The sequence below is a fragment of the Acomys russatus genome, chromosome 14 (genome assembly GCF_903995435.1).
Source record: "Acomys russatus chromosome 14, mAcoRus1.1, whole genome shotgun sequence".
NCBI classification, from domain to species: domain Eukaryota; kingdom Metazoa; phylum Chordata; class Mammalia; order Rodentia; family Muridae; genus Acomys; species Acomys russatus.
Window position 1 is genome coordinate 4,345,413 of NC_067150.1, and position 15,616 is coordinate 4,361,028.

At 47.9% G+C, this 15,616-nt stretch overlaps 1 protein-coding gene across 1 annotated transcript in view; it reads left to right on the forward strand.

Annotated features, from left to right (window-relative positions):
• Window positions 1-3,658: 3,658 nt before the first annotated feature.
• The window catches only part of Tmem123 (transmembrane protein 123), a 29,410-nt gene continuing 17,452 nt past the window's right edge, over window positions 3,659-15,616 (forward strand). The window contains exons 1-2 of the mRNA XM_051156767.1: window positions 3,659-3,938; window positions 7,592-7,648. Of these exons, the coding sequence (XP_051012724.1) occupies window positions 3,659-3,938; window positions 7,592-7,648 (337 nt within the window). The remainder of the gene's footprint in view (window positions 3,939-7,591; window positions 7,649-15,616) is intronic.

The window sequence follows — 15,616 nt, forward strand, 5'->3', positions numbered from 1 at the left end:
CCTTCACAATGACATACTTCCTCCAACATGGCCATGCCTACTTCAACAAAGCACACCTCCCAAGAGTGCTCCTTTCTGTGGCCAAGCATTGACACATACGAGTCTAAAGAGGCCATACATATCCAAACCACCACAGTTACCTTTCTACCTTCTTTATGAATAGAGCCCAAGTCACTTTGTGTGTATGTATAGTATATGTGTGTTTGTGTGCATGTGAAAGTGTGTGTGCACATGTGCGTGGAAGCTAGCGGTGGAAGTTGGGCATCTTCCTCTATCTCTACTATCTAGTTAGTTGTTTTGAGACCCTGTCCCACTGGACCAAACTGGCTAGCCAGCAAGCTGTGGGGACCACCTGTCCCTGCTATAGGCATCTGTCACCATGCCCAGCTTTACATGAGTGTTGGAGGTTTGAACTTGGATCCTCATGCTTGCCCAGTAGACCCTCAACACACTTTAAGTCCTCTCATTGGAGTCCATCAGGCTCTATCTCGCCACTAGACTATGAACACTGTAAGGCTATGGTTCATCATGTATAAACATACAATAAGTAGTTTGTAAGTCATCTATCTCTTGGAGCAAAAGACTCACAGCATATGTAGTCAGCTGTAGTTCAGTGTTGGTGCTTGAATCTTGGGATCCTTAGAAGGAGGAGGATTGGGGTGCTATGGCCTGCCCAGACAGTTAAAGGTGAAATATGAAAAGAAGGGAAACTGGGGAGGGGAGTGAAAACTGCACAGAAGAAAAAGTCACTAGGTGCCTTGTACAAAGAAAATGTCAACCTCTGTTTAAAAGAATGGTATTTGAGAATAGCATTGTCTGTCATAGCAGACTAGGAATATTCATGGAAGTTACAGGAACATGGAACAGTTTTATGTCTTATTTTGTTCATTTTGGAAAATTTGTTTGATTGACTGGTTGTTTTATTGATTTAGGGTCTAATGTAGTTCAGGATAGTTTCCACCACCCCCCCCCCTTTTTTTTTTTTTTGAGACAGGGTTTCTCTGTGTAGCCTTGGCTGCCCTGGACTCACTTTGGAGACCAGGCTGGGCTCAAACTCACAGAGATCCTTCTGCCTCTGCCTCTCTGAGTGCTGGGATTACAGACGTAGCCACGATGGCCCGATTGGCTTCCAACTTTCTATAAAGCTGAAGATGACCATTAATTCCCAATCCTGCTTCAGCCTCCTGGGGGATGGGATTATAGGACTTTGCCTCCATTCCTGGCTGGTTTGGTTGAGATGGAGTCTCACTATAAGCCCAACCAGGCCTGAAACGCATTGTATAGCTAGGGGACTGTTTAGAGACACAAGGTTAGATTGCATCAGTATTCTTGAAACATTTCTCCTTGGCCACATTAGTAAGAGTGGCATCAATCTGAGGTCGAACAAACTGCTCGGCACAGGTGCTTGTGGAAAGCACTTTGAGAATAAGATTCTGGTAGCTTGGAAGCTTGTGGTCCTAGCAATCTTTTGTGATGATTTCTATTATGAAATTACTTGGTATAAGTGCTTTTCCTTTGTAGCTTCTCAGATTTATTTTTTGGTAGGATTAACATGACTCCATTTTGATTCGGACAATCTTCACGCTTCTATTATAGGAAAATGAGCAAAGCCATAGGGTCGTCAGCACCCTGGCATGTCCGGTTTGGTCACAGAGAGCTATCACTAAGCAAAGCAAGCACCTAACATGGTAGTGCATGCCTGCAATCCCATCACCTGTGAGGCTGAGACAGGAGAATTGGCATGAGTTGGAAGGTATCGCGGGCTACAATATAAGACCCTGCCTAAAAACAAAGCGAAGCACCCATCCATGCCATGGTGAGGGAATCAGGCAGCAGACATGCTGGGGGACCTCCAGCAAGGTCAGTGCTGGAAACAACTGTCAAGTAGACATCTAGTCTTCACACTGTGTCCACTAGTTCTTGCTGCTGAAAAAAAAGTACCTTAGACTGCTTAATTTATAAATAACGGAAATTTGCCACCGTTCTGGAGGCTGGGAAGTCGGAGGTAATGCGAACAACTGATTTGGTGTCTGTACAACTGATTTGGTGTCTGTTGAGGGCCCGTGGTCTCACAGACTGAGTTTTCATCTTGGTAGAAGCAGTGGGAGTATTCCTCAGGCCACTTTCATGAGGCACTGATTTCATTGTTGAGAGCTCTGCTTTTCCAACCCAGTCACCTCCTCAGTGCCCAACCTGTTTCTACCACCACTCTGAGCACTGGGTTTTGACATTTGGAGTCGGGGCAAATATTCATGCTATAGAACGTCCCTTCTATTCCATGGCTGGAAACACTTGGCATTCCATGGCCAGATTCCTTATAAGCAGAACCACCAAATCCTAAACATACAACCGCTTTGGTTTTTTGTTTGTTTTTGGGTTTTTGTTTGGTTGTTTTTTTGAGACAAGGTCTCTCTGTGTAGCCTTGACTCTCTTGAAGTAGCTTTTTAGACCAGGCTGGCTTCGAACTCACAGTTATACGTCTGCCTCTGCCTCCCAAGTGCTGGGATTAAAGGCGTGCCCCACCACACCCGGCTACAGCTTTTGTTTGTTTGTTTGTTTTTTGTTTTTTTTTAAAGCCTGTGTTAGATGCTGTTATTTTCAGGTTGGCTGATTGCAACCACAGGTGGAAGTCTTGAAAATGTAGAGCAGATGGCCATAGTTAATCCATAATCCGGACACATGTATAACCGAGAAGCTTTGCTGGAATTCAAAAGGAATTTCTCAGAACAAAGCTTTTGGCTTATCTTTGAAGCGCCAAGTGCGAGAGGGTTGCAGCGGCCTGGGTCTGTCTTCCACATTAGTTGAGGAGTATACACCAGTCACATAATATTTTAGAGTGCTGAGTGGAATCGAAAAACAGTCTTTGAAAGCATTGGCACTAAGGGCTTAAGAGAAATTTTGTAAAAACAAAACAAAACAAAACCATTAGATTACTGTTGTGAGGTAGGTGAGCGGACTCCATGCAGATAAGGGCCTAGGTTACAGATGCAAAGTTTCCTACTCTTCTGCAAGCCGCACACCTCACTCTAACCCCCGCCCCGACACCACGCCCCCCCCCGCCCCCGCGCACATTTGTAGAAAAAAGGAGGCCCAAGTGGAGAATGAAGATCCTGATGTTTAGTTTGGTCTGCTCTAACTTTGAGTCTGACCTCCCTACACTACTCTCAGGGGGCTCCCTCTGCAGTCATTCCGCCTGTGCCTCCCCCTCTTACTTCGCGACGCATGCGCCCCAACTTCCACCCGAAAACTTCTATATAAAGCCTGTCTTCCGGAAGTACGGAAACAGGATGCCCCTTCAAATGGCAGAGTGGGCCGCTGTGGTCTCTGCCACCAGTGCCGACCACGCCCCGCCCAGAAGGCCACGCCCCCATCCGCCTCCGAACGCCCTGCCCTCACTCCGTTCGGAGAGCCACATCCCTCCCCCCGAGGCCTCTCCCCCTTGCCCCGCCTCCGGTGGGCCACGCCCCTCCCGACTGCGGACCACGCCCCGGCCCCGCCCCAGGCCGGCCCGGCCCGCCCCCTATTTGGTCACTGGTGGGAACCGGCGACGGCAGCCAGGAAACGGTGCGCGGCGGAAGGGGGCACGGAGCGGTCGCGTGCGCTGAAGGCAGCTCTGGGCGCCGTGCGGTGGCTGCGGGCGCTCACGGGCCCTGGAACAATGGCGCTGTGCGCGCGGGCCGCGCTGCTGCTGGGCGCGCTGCAGGTGCTGGCGCTGCGGGGGGCGGCAGCGGCGAACGGTACGGACGGTCTCGGTAAGTCCGCGGACGGAGAGGAAGCGCGCCGCGGCGGCCTGCCTGCCTCCACCCCAGGGTCCGCCTGGAAAGTTCCACGCGTCTGCGGTAGACTCCGCTGGCGAAGGGGGAGCGGGGGTTGGGGCCACCTGCCCAACAAGACTCTGGCTCTCCGCTGCTTGGGGGCGGCAAGCCGGCGTGGGGCGCGTAACCTGTTGAGTTTCTCTGGGCTGGCTCTTCAGCCGAGGACTCCAGTTGGTCCTCAACCGTTCCCTGGAATTCTGTGTCTGGTAGCAAGATCTATAGATTGAAATATGTCCGCTGACTGCTGCAGAAACAGGTCTGGTTTTCTACCCACACAACTTCCAGCCTGAAGGTTCCCCCCTGCCCCCACGCCAGACTCTTCAAGTTGGGTTCCAGGGTAACTTCGACTAGGTGGGAGCCTTGGGTGTTCGCGCCGTTTTCGCACCCCACCCCCCACCCCCCCGGCGCAGGTGAGCTAACGCCCCAGGCGTTAGAGCTGTAAGTCACCTGCGCAGCAGCCATCGGGTCTCTGGTCCACAGCCCACGATGTCATCAATAAGGTCATAACAAGATGACGTTGAAGGTGTAGGGGATTTTGTTTCCCTTCCTTTCTGGACCTTGACCTTTTGGACACCGTGAGAAGAACTCTGAGTTTGTGCAAATTCTGTTTTCCCTGTCACCTACTAGAGTCCAGTCGCTAGGGAAATAGTAAGCCAGGATGAAAAGCTTTAAGTGGCCAAAGGCTTTGTGGTTTTCAGTTCAGTCCATCTGTTGTGTGTTTTTTAGCCTCATCTGTAGAGAAAGCCAGTCAGTTTACTTAAGCAGATGATTGGGCCCAGCACCGGCTTTTGCTGGAATAACCCGGGTGAGTTAAGCAGCCTGTTTGCTGTGCTGAAGTTCATTGTTTTGTTGAGGCAGGATCTCGTGTAACCCTGCCACCCAGGCTGGCCTTGAGCTCCGTGTGTGGGTGAAGATGGCCTTGAACTCCTGATCTTCCTAACTCCCCATATTTGGGAATCGCAGGGCTTCATCATCTGTGTTGCTTAAGTTTTATGTTTGCTCTTTGACTTGTACCTGTGACAAACTGGAATTGCAGCGCTAATGCTGAGATCAGTTAAGGAAAGAATGGACACTAATTCTCATGGCGCTCTGTCTTACAGCAAATACTAGACTTTGTGGGAGGAGGCCTCCGTTTTCCCCACGGCTTGCTTTGTGTGTGCACATCCATGGGCTCTCTCCTCTCACCAGCCACTGGTCAACGTGGAGTGCCCTTTTCTATCTTTCCCTTCATAGCACATGTCTGCTGCTGTTCTCACTGCTCTGTTTACGAATGCCTCACTAGCGAGATTAGTGCTACTTTAGAACCCCCCCTGAAATGCCCTGATGCCCTGAGTTCACAAACTAGTAGAACCAAGGAGTTTAGTCCTATGGACTATGTCACCTTCAAACTATGCTAATGAAGGTTTTGTAAGCAGGTAACAAGACCAGGGCCCACCCCCAGCCCCACCCCTTAATCCCAGCACTTCAAAGGAAGGTGGAAAGAGTGACTTTAAGGCCAGCCTGGGCTACAATAGGAGACAGTACCTCTAAAAATTATAAAACAACAAGAACAACAACAAGAAAACTCAAGTATCTAGTCTTTGTTTGCACAGCATGTAATTACTATAAGTAGCACTATAATACATGGTGACTTTCACTAGTCATACTGAAACATAGCTAATGTTTGCTAGGTACATTTTCTGTCATTGTCCCTACCACCACCACTACGATATATTGAGGTCTGTGAATCACTCCTAGAAGCCTCACATGCCATCTCCATTTTGTAGCTGAGAAAACTGAGACTTCAGAGTAAGCTAACTTATTTAAAGTAAAACAAGCAATACATGTGTGCCTTCCAATCAGAATCCAAGCCCAACCGTTTCGTCACCAAGCCACATCAGTTGATATTAGCTCTTAACTGCTTTTCTTCCACAACTCTGTCCAGAGCGCCGTAGACGAGAGGAAATAATGGCTATTATTCTGCCTGGCATGGTGGCACACACCTTCAATCCCAGCACTCCAGAGACAAATGCAGCCTGGTCTCTGTGAGTTCCAGGCCAGTTTGGACTATATAGTGAGTACCAGGGCTATATAGAGAGCCTCTGTTTCAAACCACCAAAATAACAACAACAACAGTAGTAGTAGTTGTAGTAATAGTGATAGCTGATGATGATGCCAGCTGTGGTAGCGGACACTAAATCCTAGCGTTCTAGAGGCAGGATAGGAAGCTGTTAGTATCCTCTTGAAGGCAAGTTACAAATTCCGTAGGATAGTGGGACTGATTGCTAGTAGATTGGACCTTTAAGCCAGAAGAGGGAGGAATCAAAGAATAACTTAGGTGAGGAAGGAGCAGCTGGTGATGCAACACCAGGAAGCTGTGGGGAGGCGGAACACAGATCGCTGCTGGCTTTGCAGCTGATCAGCCTGGTCCACATCCAGACTTGCTGATGAGCAGCTTTCTGTGGGTCTCAGTTCCTCTCACTGCAGGACAGTGCTCCTGTCATAGCATTTCCAGGAGGCTAAGAGGAAGGAAGCCTGCACCCAGAAACACTGATCAGGACCTTTGAGTTTTCCTTCCACACTGGACAATAGTCCCATCCAGAGGAAGAGAGTCTCACAAGAACTAGACTAACAGTTGGTAAATTATTTCAGAGTTGTTATTGCTGACTTTTCTTTGTGTTTTAAAGGTTTCTTCGGTTTGTTTTGAGTGAGGAGGGTTGCTGGGAGTGTTATGTCAGAAATGTAAATAACACCTTTGTGAGTCTTTACAGGAAATTATTTAGAGCAGGGCTCAGCCCGATATCCACAGGGCTGGCCTCTGTGACAAGGAACAATACTAGTATTGCCCGAGCTCCCTTCCCTTGTGGGTTGTGGTCGTTATACAGATTCCAAAATAAACCACTGAAAAGTTGCTTACCTGGAGCACAGGATTCTCTTAATAGCCGCCCCCCCCCCCCCCCCCCGACACACACACAAATCTTAAGGTACTAGCTTTAAAATTAAAAGGTGTATTGAGATTTCCACTGACAAATGAGAACCCTCCAAATGTCACCACTTCACTGAGTGGAACTAGGGATGCTGGTGGTGAGAAGGCCAGGGGCAGCCATGAACAAAGAGGGCCTTCCCAGGACCCAGGGCAGAACTGATGTCACCTCTGCAGGCACCTTGACAAGTGTTTGCTGTGGTTCTGTGTGAAAGACCTAAGAGTGCAACCTCAAACTCACTGGCAGCTCCAGGGTGTTCCATAGCAACAGTGGTACAAGCTGAATTTTTTGTGGTACTACCTCCCCTCCCCCCATGCCAGTGCCATTCCTAGGCCATGCCCATCTGCAGCTGCAAGCTCTCCTTCCCTCATCTGCATATAGGCCCAGAGCTTAGAGACCCACTGTATCTGGGGATAGGGCCATGGACTATGTGCATGATGGATACACATGAACTACATGGGCCTCTCCTTTTCTTTAGGCTTACAGTTCCTTCTTCAAAATACACGACCCTCTCCCCTCCCCCTGCAGCCCAGGAAGCAGAGACAGCCTGACTGTAAGCATGTACCATGACTGCTCATGAGCCTGGTGTCATCTGTGACACTCTGCCACGTGGGCCCGAACTCTTCCTCAGGACCCCATCGTGCTGTCTTTCCATGGGGTAGCTACCCTTCTGATCTCTCCCAAAGACAGACAGTTGACTGCAATGTGTACACCCCTTGGAGCCCCAAACTTATCACTGGAGGCAGAGGGCTCATGCTATGTTCCAAGTTAAATCTTCAGTATGATTTAATAATGGGTGTCTTTGTTTTGTAGGCTCACCAAACGGAAACCACTCTGCATCTGCGCCGACTGCCAGTGTTAACGTAACAGGTAAGTATTAAAGATTCAAGGTTTCCTTTCATATAGGCCTTACTAGCCAGCAAATGTATTACCTGTTATAATGAGCTGCCTTAACCACAAGTTCCTCTCAGGAGCGTCCCTGCACCCTGCACAAAGGATTGCCCGTTATGGGCATTAGTAGGCGACTGTTCACTGGACTGTTGGTGTTAGTCCAGCAAAGATGTGAATAACTGAAAATTAAGTATTGAAAGCTGGGTGCCTGTAACCCAGCACTTGAGAGGTGTTTGCAGGAAGAGCAGGAGTAGCCTCAGGCACATGGGTGTCCAAGGCAGCCGGATGCATGGGAACCCTGTTGGTAGTTTGCTTTCAGTTGCTGTGATAAAATTCTATGGCCAAAGCCACATGGGAAGAAAAAAGTTTATTTCATCTTACAATTCCATCTCTCAGGGAAGTCGGGGCAGGTGTTCAGAGTCAGGGACTGGAGCCGAGGCCAGGGTGGAGGGCCATTTACTGGTTTCTTCTCATGGCTCACTCAGCTCAGCTTGCCTTCTTAGACAACCCAGGACTCCCTGCCTAGGAGTGACACCGCCCACAGTGGCCATTTACATCATACGTTAATCATGAATGTTCCTGCAGTAAGGCCTACAGGCCAGTCTGATTGAGGCATCTTCTCGCTGAGGTTACCTCTTCCCAGATGACTGAAGCTTATGTCTAGTTGACGGAAAGACGAACCAGCAGTCTACATCTCAAACAGAACATACTGGAATTGTTAGTGCTTGAGGAAAGGACTGTATACTCTGCAACATGGCTTATGAAAATGTGAGTCTGTGGCCCGCTAATGAACAGAGTCCCTCTGCACTGCCTGGCTGGCTCAAACCTGGCCCTCTCAGCCATCAGAGTTCAAACTGCCATTTTTTCCAGTGAAACAGTGACTGAGGCCCTTGGCTCATACGTGTACTGTGGGACAGCTGAGGCCCTTCTTGGGGCTCTGCACTCACCAGCTTGGAGGTGTTACAGATTGCATCACAGGACATCTTCTCAGGGCCTGTGTCTCCAATGCTGACTGCATCAGAAACTGGAGAAGCTTACAAATCTCCTCTTACCCAGCGCTACTGAACTGCCTGTCTGTGATGCACGACGCGGGCTAAGTGCTCAGGACACAAAGTGTCTGGAGTGTTTGTGTTTAATATTCTCATGGTAAAATATAGATGAGATAAACTTACTGATTTTTGCCACTTTTAAGTTGCCTGTTCCTGCCATATACACATTCACACTACTGTGCAATTTGATGGGGTTGTTGCTGTTGTTTGTTTCTTTGTTTAACCATGTTGCACAACGTAGCTTAGACTTGCCTCAAGTTCACTGTGTGATGAAGGCTGGCCTTGAACTTGAGATCCTCTTGCCTCAGCCTTGTGAGTACTCATATTAGAGACTCAGGGCACTCATCTGGCCATGGAGCTTGTGTTTCCAGGGGGGACCCCAGAGCCCTGTGTGTTTTATGCTCACACCTTTGTGCTCTGCTCTCATTAGCTCTGCCTTTCCTGCTAGTGTCTGGTAAACATAGCTGTGCTCCTATTCAGATCACGGTTATGACTGTGCTCAGTTCAGTATATTGTACAGAGAACTTTTCACTGGGGAGAAAGGGGCTGGAAAGATGTCTGCGTTTCTAGTAGGGTTCATCACTGAACAGGAGCGGGTGTTCAGGCTATTGGGTGAGCGTCTTTACCCATTGGCCTATTTTAGGGGGAGGGAAGATGTGCATGCGTACCTGGGTGCATGCCTGCAGATGTGAAGGGCAAAGACACTGGTATCTTCCTTTGTCACTTTCCATCTTTAGTTAGTTAATACGACTGTAGGAGATGGCTCATCAGTTAGGAGCTTTGGTTGCCCTTGTCAGTGAGAAGCTGAGTTCAGTTCGCAGCACACATGTCAGATGACTCACAGCCACCTATACCACCAGGTCCAGGGACTGCAATGCCTGTGGCCTCAGCAGGCCCTGTACTCTAACACAGACAGCCACACATGCACATATTAGAACAAAAATGATTTTTTTAAACATAAAACAGCAGAGCTTTAAAAGATGTAGGGGTAGGCAGATGTGGTGGCGCACGCCTTTAATCCCAGCACTTGGGAGGCAGAGTCAGGTGGATCACTGTGAGTTCAAGGCCAGCCAGGTCTACAGAGTGAGTCCAGGAAGCGAAGGCTCCAAGGCTACACAGAGAAACTCTGTCTCAAAAACCAAAAAAAAAAAAAAAAAAAAAAAGTGGGTGTGGGGGAATTAAAGAGATTTGATGTGGTAGTTTGTTTCTCTAACTGCTATGAAAAGCCAGTTTAGACTGCACTGTTCAGCTCTTCATGCTGTTAATCGCATTCATGTTTGTGTCCTTGCGTTTGAAGCCCGCTGTTAATGTGTAATGCCCATCGAGTTCTCCTCTGCCTCACGGGCTGTGCAGTGGGGTACCCATACACCGTTACGCCCACTTCCTGAACAGATGTATCTTGGGATCACCTGCTCGGCAGGGTGCTGTTTCAGGCACCAGGCATTTAGTAAACAAAGCACATTTGTGTTTGCTGTCATGAATGTCCCATCAAGGGAAGGGGAGAGAGTTCAAGGAAGTTGGGATTGCAGATGGGCTTGGGCAGTGATAACAGATATGGGTGCATACATAAATTGGTTATGCAGTAGAGGCCTAGGACAAGGTCTGCTTCAGATTCTTCGGTGTGGGTAGACCTTGTATAAAGTGGGCTGGTTTAGGCTGAAATTAAAGACAGGAGAGAGCCAGCCCTACTCAGAGGAAAGAGCATTCCAGGAGAAATAGCTACCATAGATGGCTTGTTGCAGGTACCCTGAGGAAGGAGTGAGTCACTTCTTCCACCTGGCACATGGAGGGCTGTCTGCTCTTTAGCTATCATATACAGGAACCAGGGAAACAAAACAATTATGTATTAGTTGTCAGAAACACAGCTGGCCAGAGCGGGGTTCGTAGGCACGCGTTAACCTTACTCTACGGTCTTCCTCACCCAGGTGAGGGCTCTTTCAGTGAGTGTAGGCTGCTGCACTGTCTCATACTTAACAGCAAGGGTGATGTAACTGTCCTGGCTTTCATTGCCATGTCTCTAGCTGGAATACACTGGGCCTGGCATGCTTGTGATCCAGGCTTGGAGCCTGCCTTGGTTGTGAAGGCTAACACTTGAAGTGTTTTTGTAAACAGGTTCCTTTTTTGCTGCTGTTGCTGCCTTATATGTGCCTTTTCCCCATTTCTGGTTGTAAAGGTAATTCGTGGTTCATGTGGAAATTGTGTAAGATGTAGTAAACAGCTAACATCATTACTTGAGGTATTTTATTTATTTTGTGTACATGTGCACATGTTGTGTGGAGGTCAGAGGGCACCTTATAGGAGTGAGTCCTCCGTCCACCCCATAGGTCCTGGGGAAGGAACTCATGATTGGCAGCAAGTGCCTTTGCCAGATGAGCCATCTTGCCAGCCCAAGGACAATGTTTCCGACATGAAAGTTGCTAAAAGAATACGTTGTGAAGTCTCAGCATAAAAAATAAATGTGTAACATGGGGCATGACTTAGCCATTCCACAATGGGCAAAAGCTTGCTATACACCATAAGTAAGTACACAACTTTAAAAGTACTTTATTTTGTTTCATGTGTTGATGCTGCTGTTGTTTTTCAGCTGAAATGTGTGAGCACAGTATTTGAAAAATTGGGCCTGCAGACCCTCCTGACCCTGTGCTTGTGATGTGCTTGCTCACTTATGCGGCTCATTGTCCCTCTTTTCTTTGTTTGTTTTTTTTAAACAAAATAAGCAAAATAACTTTATCCAGGGCAAAACAATAGTACAGTTCAGAGTGGGCTGTATGGTCAAGACTGACAGTAAGCCACACTGAACAAGAGAACAAGAGCCCCAGTTATTGTGTGTGGTTTCTTTTTATGGAGTTCAAGAGGCCAAGAGGGGTAGCATGCACAGCTCTGTTTGTTGTTTGTTTGTTTGCTTTGTTTTGTTTTTCTTGTTTAAATTTTTTCATATAGTATATTCTAATTACAGTTAGATTCTGTGTAGAAGCAACCCTGAATCTTGCCTCTTCCCCGGGGTCAGAGTCCTGCCACACAGCATTCTGGGTAAGGCTTCTGCAGGCAATGCTGGCCCCCAGGAGCTTCTTGTCTCTGCTGTTGACCTGTAAGCAGATGGAAATGGTGAGAGCAGAAGTTTGGTCCTGAAGCTTTCCTAAGCAGGACAGAGTTGAAGTAATGGAGGCCAAAGCCAGGGAAAGACACTGAGGTGGCCAGTCATGTGGTTTAATTGTCATTTCAAAGAGCAAGCTTCCCGATTAGGAGCCTGTTGAGTGAGTACAGAGGCTGTGAGCAAGACAGCGGTGGGAGCCTTACACAGGCCTCGGCTGATGGACTGGGTGGAGCAGGTTCGCCGAGCTAGAGGTGCAGGCTGGTGTTTTGAGCTCAGATGTTTTATTACTTAGGTCAGTGATCAGACATTTACCCCCCACGTTTGAAGACAATTTCAGAGGGAGAAGTTAAGATGGAGCAGCAGGAGGTCACAACCCCTGGAGAGGCCCAACACTCAGAGCTGTGGGAGAGGGCAAAGAGAATCCCTCTTACTGTGCCTCCTTGTCTGTGAGAGGCAGTGGTGACAGACAATGGCACCTTAGTGGCAGTTTAGACTTCCCCAGTGTGCCACTTACTAAAAGGGATCAGAGGCTCCCTGAGTCCTGGAAAGTGTCTGGCGGGTTATCTACTGCCTTTTAACTTGTGACATACACTTTATAACTTGCAGTCTTTTACTTATTTCTTTACATGTGTGCTGTGGATGGGTGTCTGTGTGTCTGTGACACATGGTGCAGTTACCCATGGAGGCCAAAAAAGGCCCAGTGGTGCTGGAGTCAGGAGTGCTTGTGAGCCACCCGGTGTGAGATTTAGGAACTGAACTTGGACCCTCCTCAGAAAGAGCAGTAAGCACTTGCTTTAGTCACTGTTCTAAAGAGACCAAGGGAACTCGTATAAAAGAAAGTTGGTTTTTTTTTTTTTTGGTTTTGATTTTTCGAGACAGGGTTTCTCTGTGTAATAAGCCCTGCCTGTGCTAGACTCTTGTAGGCCAGGCTAGTCTCGAAGTCACAGCGATCCACCTGCCTCTGCCTCCCAAGTGGTGGGATTAAAGGCATGCGCCACCACCCCCAGCTAAAAGAAAGTATTTAACTGGGGGCTTGTTTAGTCTATTATCATCAGAGAACTTGGTGCGGTGCTGGAGAAGTAGCTGAGAGCTACATAGTGATCTGAAAGCAGAGAGAGGCTCATGCTGAGTCAGGTGGGAGCTTTTGAAACCTCCAAGCCCACCCCCAGTGACACACTGCCTCCAACAAGGCCACACCCACTAGTCCTTTTTTAAATAGTGCCACTCTCTGGTGACCAAGCTTTCAAATATATGAGCCTTTGGGGCCCATTTTCATTCAAACCATCACCGCAGCGCTCTTGACTGTGAGCCTTGTCTCCAGCCCGTATTGTGTTACCATCTTTAGAGCAGTGTCTCTCAAGCTTAGGCGTATGTTAGAATGCTCGAATTGTAGACCTTCTGATCTTGGTGCCAGTTAAGCCCAGTTAGATCTGAGTGGGAGGAAGCACAGCACTGAAGCACTCCACTGTGGAGCTGAGCTGAGAAGCACTGTCTCCCCCCGCCCCCCCACCCCCCACCCCCGTGGTGGCCAAGGGGCTGCCTCCTCCATGGTGGCCTTTGTGTATATGCCCCAGTGTGGTGATGGGAAGAAAGAACCACCGATGGTGTGTGGCAAGTAAGGGGTGTTTTCTCGCTGGGTTTGCTGATGGCCATGTGTAGTGATGACCACTGCGCACAAGCCTCCTGACAGCAGAACTGACACCCCACCCACAGAGGTATGAGAACAGTAACAGCACCTACGCCATTAGAATGATGGGTAACTTCCTGGCTGACCTTGTTTAAGTTGATGTCTGTCCATTAGCTGTCAAGAAGGAACAGCGGTACTCTCCAAGAAAGTAAACTTTCCATGACCGTTCAGAACTGAAACACGAGAAGTTACAGAGAACAGCCGAGGGGCCCAGCTTATTACATGTGTTCTCAGCACCTGTTCCGGGATTAGCCAGGGTTCCGTGAGCCATCAAAGCCAACCTTTGCACAGTTTGCTCATCCCCACTGGTCCTTTTATGACAGTGTAAAGAGAGAGAGAGAAAACAAATTTGAATCACTTGTGCCTTCTTCCAGAGTAAACAGGATTGAAACTTTGCCCTTTGAAAGACTGCTATTTCCTTATTGATTTTTATGTGTTTTGTGAATATACATAAAGGCTTTTCAAAACCATAATCCTAATGCCATATTTTTCTTCTCCTTTTTTTTTTTTTTTTTTTTTTTTTTTTTTGGTTTTTCGAGACAGTGTTTCTCTGTGTAGCCTTGGCCATCCAGGACTCACTTTGTAGACCAGGCTGGCCTCGAACTCACAGCGATCCGCCTGCCTCTGCCTCCCGAGTGCTGGGATTAAAGGCATGCGCCACCACGCCCGGCTTCTATTTTTCTTCTCCTAATGTCATTTTCATACTTAAAAAAAAAAGCCAAGTCATTTTTTAAATGGCTGTCCAATCATTGTTCTCTGAATAATTTTTTATAAACATACTCAGCCCCCTCAAAAGAAAACAAAACAAAACAAAAAAACCAAGCCCTTCCCCCAGTCATCCCACTGACAGTTTCTGCCATTGTTTTTTTTTTTTTTTCCCCTTTCTCTCCATGGCCAAGCACAGTGCAGCCAGCATGTGTCTCAGTGCCCATCCACTTTCCCTCCCGTCCCAATTGCAACTACAGTATCAACATTTAAAACATTATTTGATTACTATTTTTGGTTGGTTGGTTGGTTGTTTTTGTTGTTGTTTTTGTTTTTGTTTTGAGAGGGTTTCTCTGTGTAGCCTTGGCTGTTCTGGTCTCACTTTGTAGACCAGGCTGGCCTCAAACTCACAGCAATCCAATCCACCTGCTTCTGCCTCCCGAGTGCTGGGATTAAATGCATGTGCCACCACGCCTGGGTTTGATTTTTAAATTATGTGTTTACATGTGAGTGCAGATGCCCATGGAGACCAGCAGGTGGCATTGAATCCCATCAAGTTAAAGGTACAGGTGATTGTGAGCCACCCCAGTAGGTACCGACATTCAGGCCTCGGCATGAGCAGTAGCTCCTGTTTTAGTTCGGTTGGTTGCCTTTTTTGTTTTGTTTTGTTTTTCCTTTTGTTGTTGTTGTTTTTTGTTTTTAGTTTTGTTACAAGGTCTTCCTGTTTTTCCAAATTGTGATCTGCCTCATGTAGAGGGGCTGGAACTGCAGGTGCTTACCACCACGCCTGGCCTTTGAGACCCAGCTCTTTAGAGTTCACGTTGTGTATACGCAGTGGTGCGTCTCTTTCAGTTTCTTTCTTATTTCACGCAGCATGATGACCACCAGTGCACCTGTGTCACAGGACAGTCAGGATGCCTCTTGATGATCAGCGCCATCTGTTTTGTGCGTGCACTGCGCTGTGTACAGTTAGGTGGTTTGCTTTTGGGGTGGTTGTGGTAGCCCCAGTAAGGTGTAGCTGTAGGACATGCAGATACTCTGTACTTGCTTCCTTTCCTGGACTGAGACCCAGACACTAGTGGCCTGGCTGTTGCTGACAGATGTCAGGCCAGACGCTACAGCTGTCAATAATGTTGTTGAAGTTTTGCCTCCCCAGGACCTGCTAATGTTTGCCTTTGCTGTGAGCTCCAGTGCATATACATGGAGTGCGTGTGTGGTCAGAACCGTTATTCCCTCCTGCTGGACTGAATCCCCCTCATCGTATAATGCTCATGTTTATTTGTACTGCTTATGTTTTAACACATATTTTATCAGTGAGGCTACCCTCTTAGATTCCATTTTCATGAGATGTTGTCTTCTCTTCTTCTGCTTCTAGTTTACATGTGCCAAAGATTTGAACTTAACTTTATTAT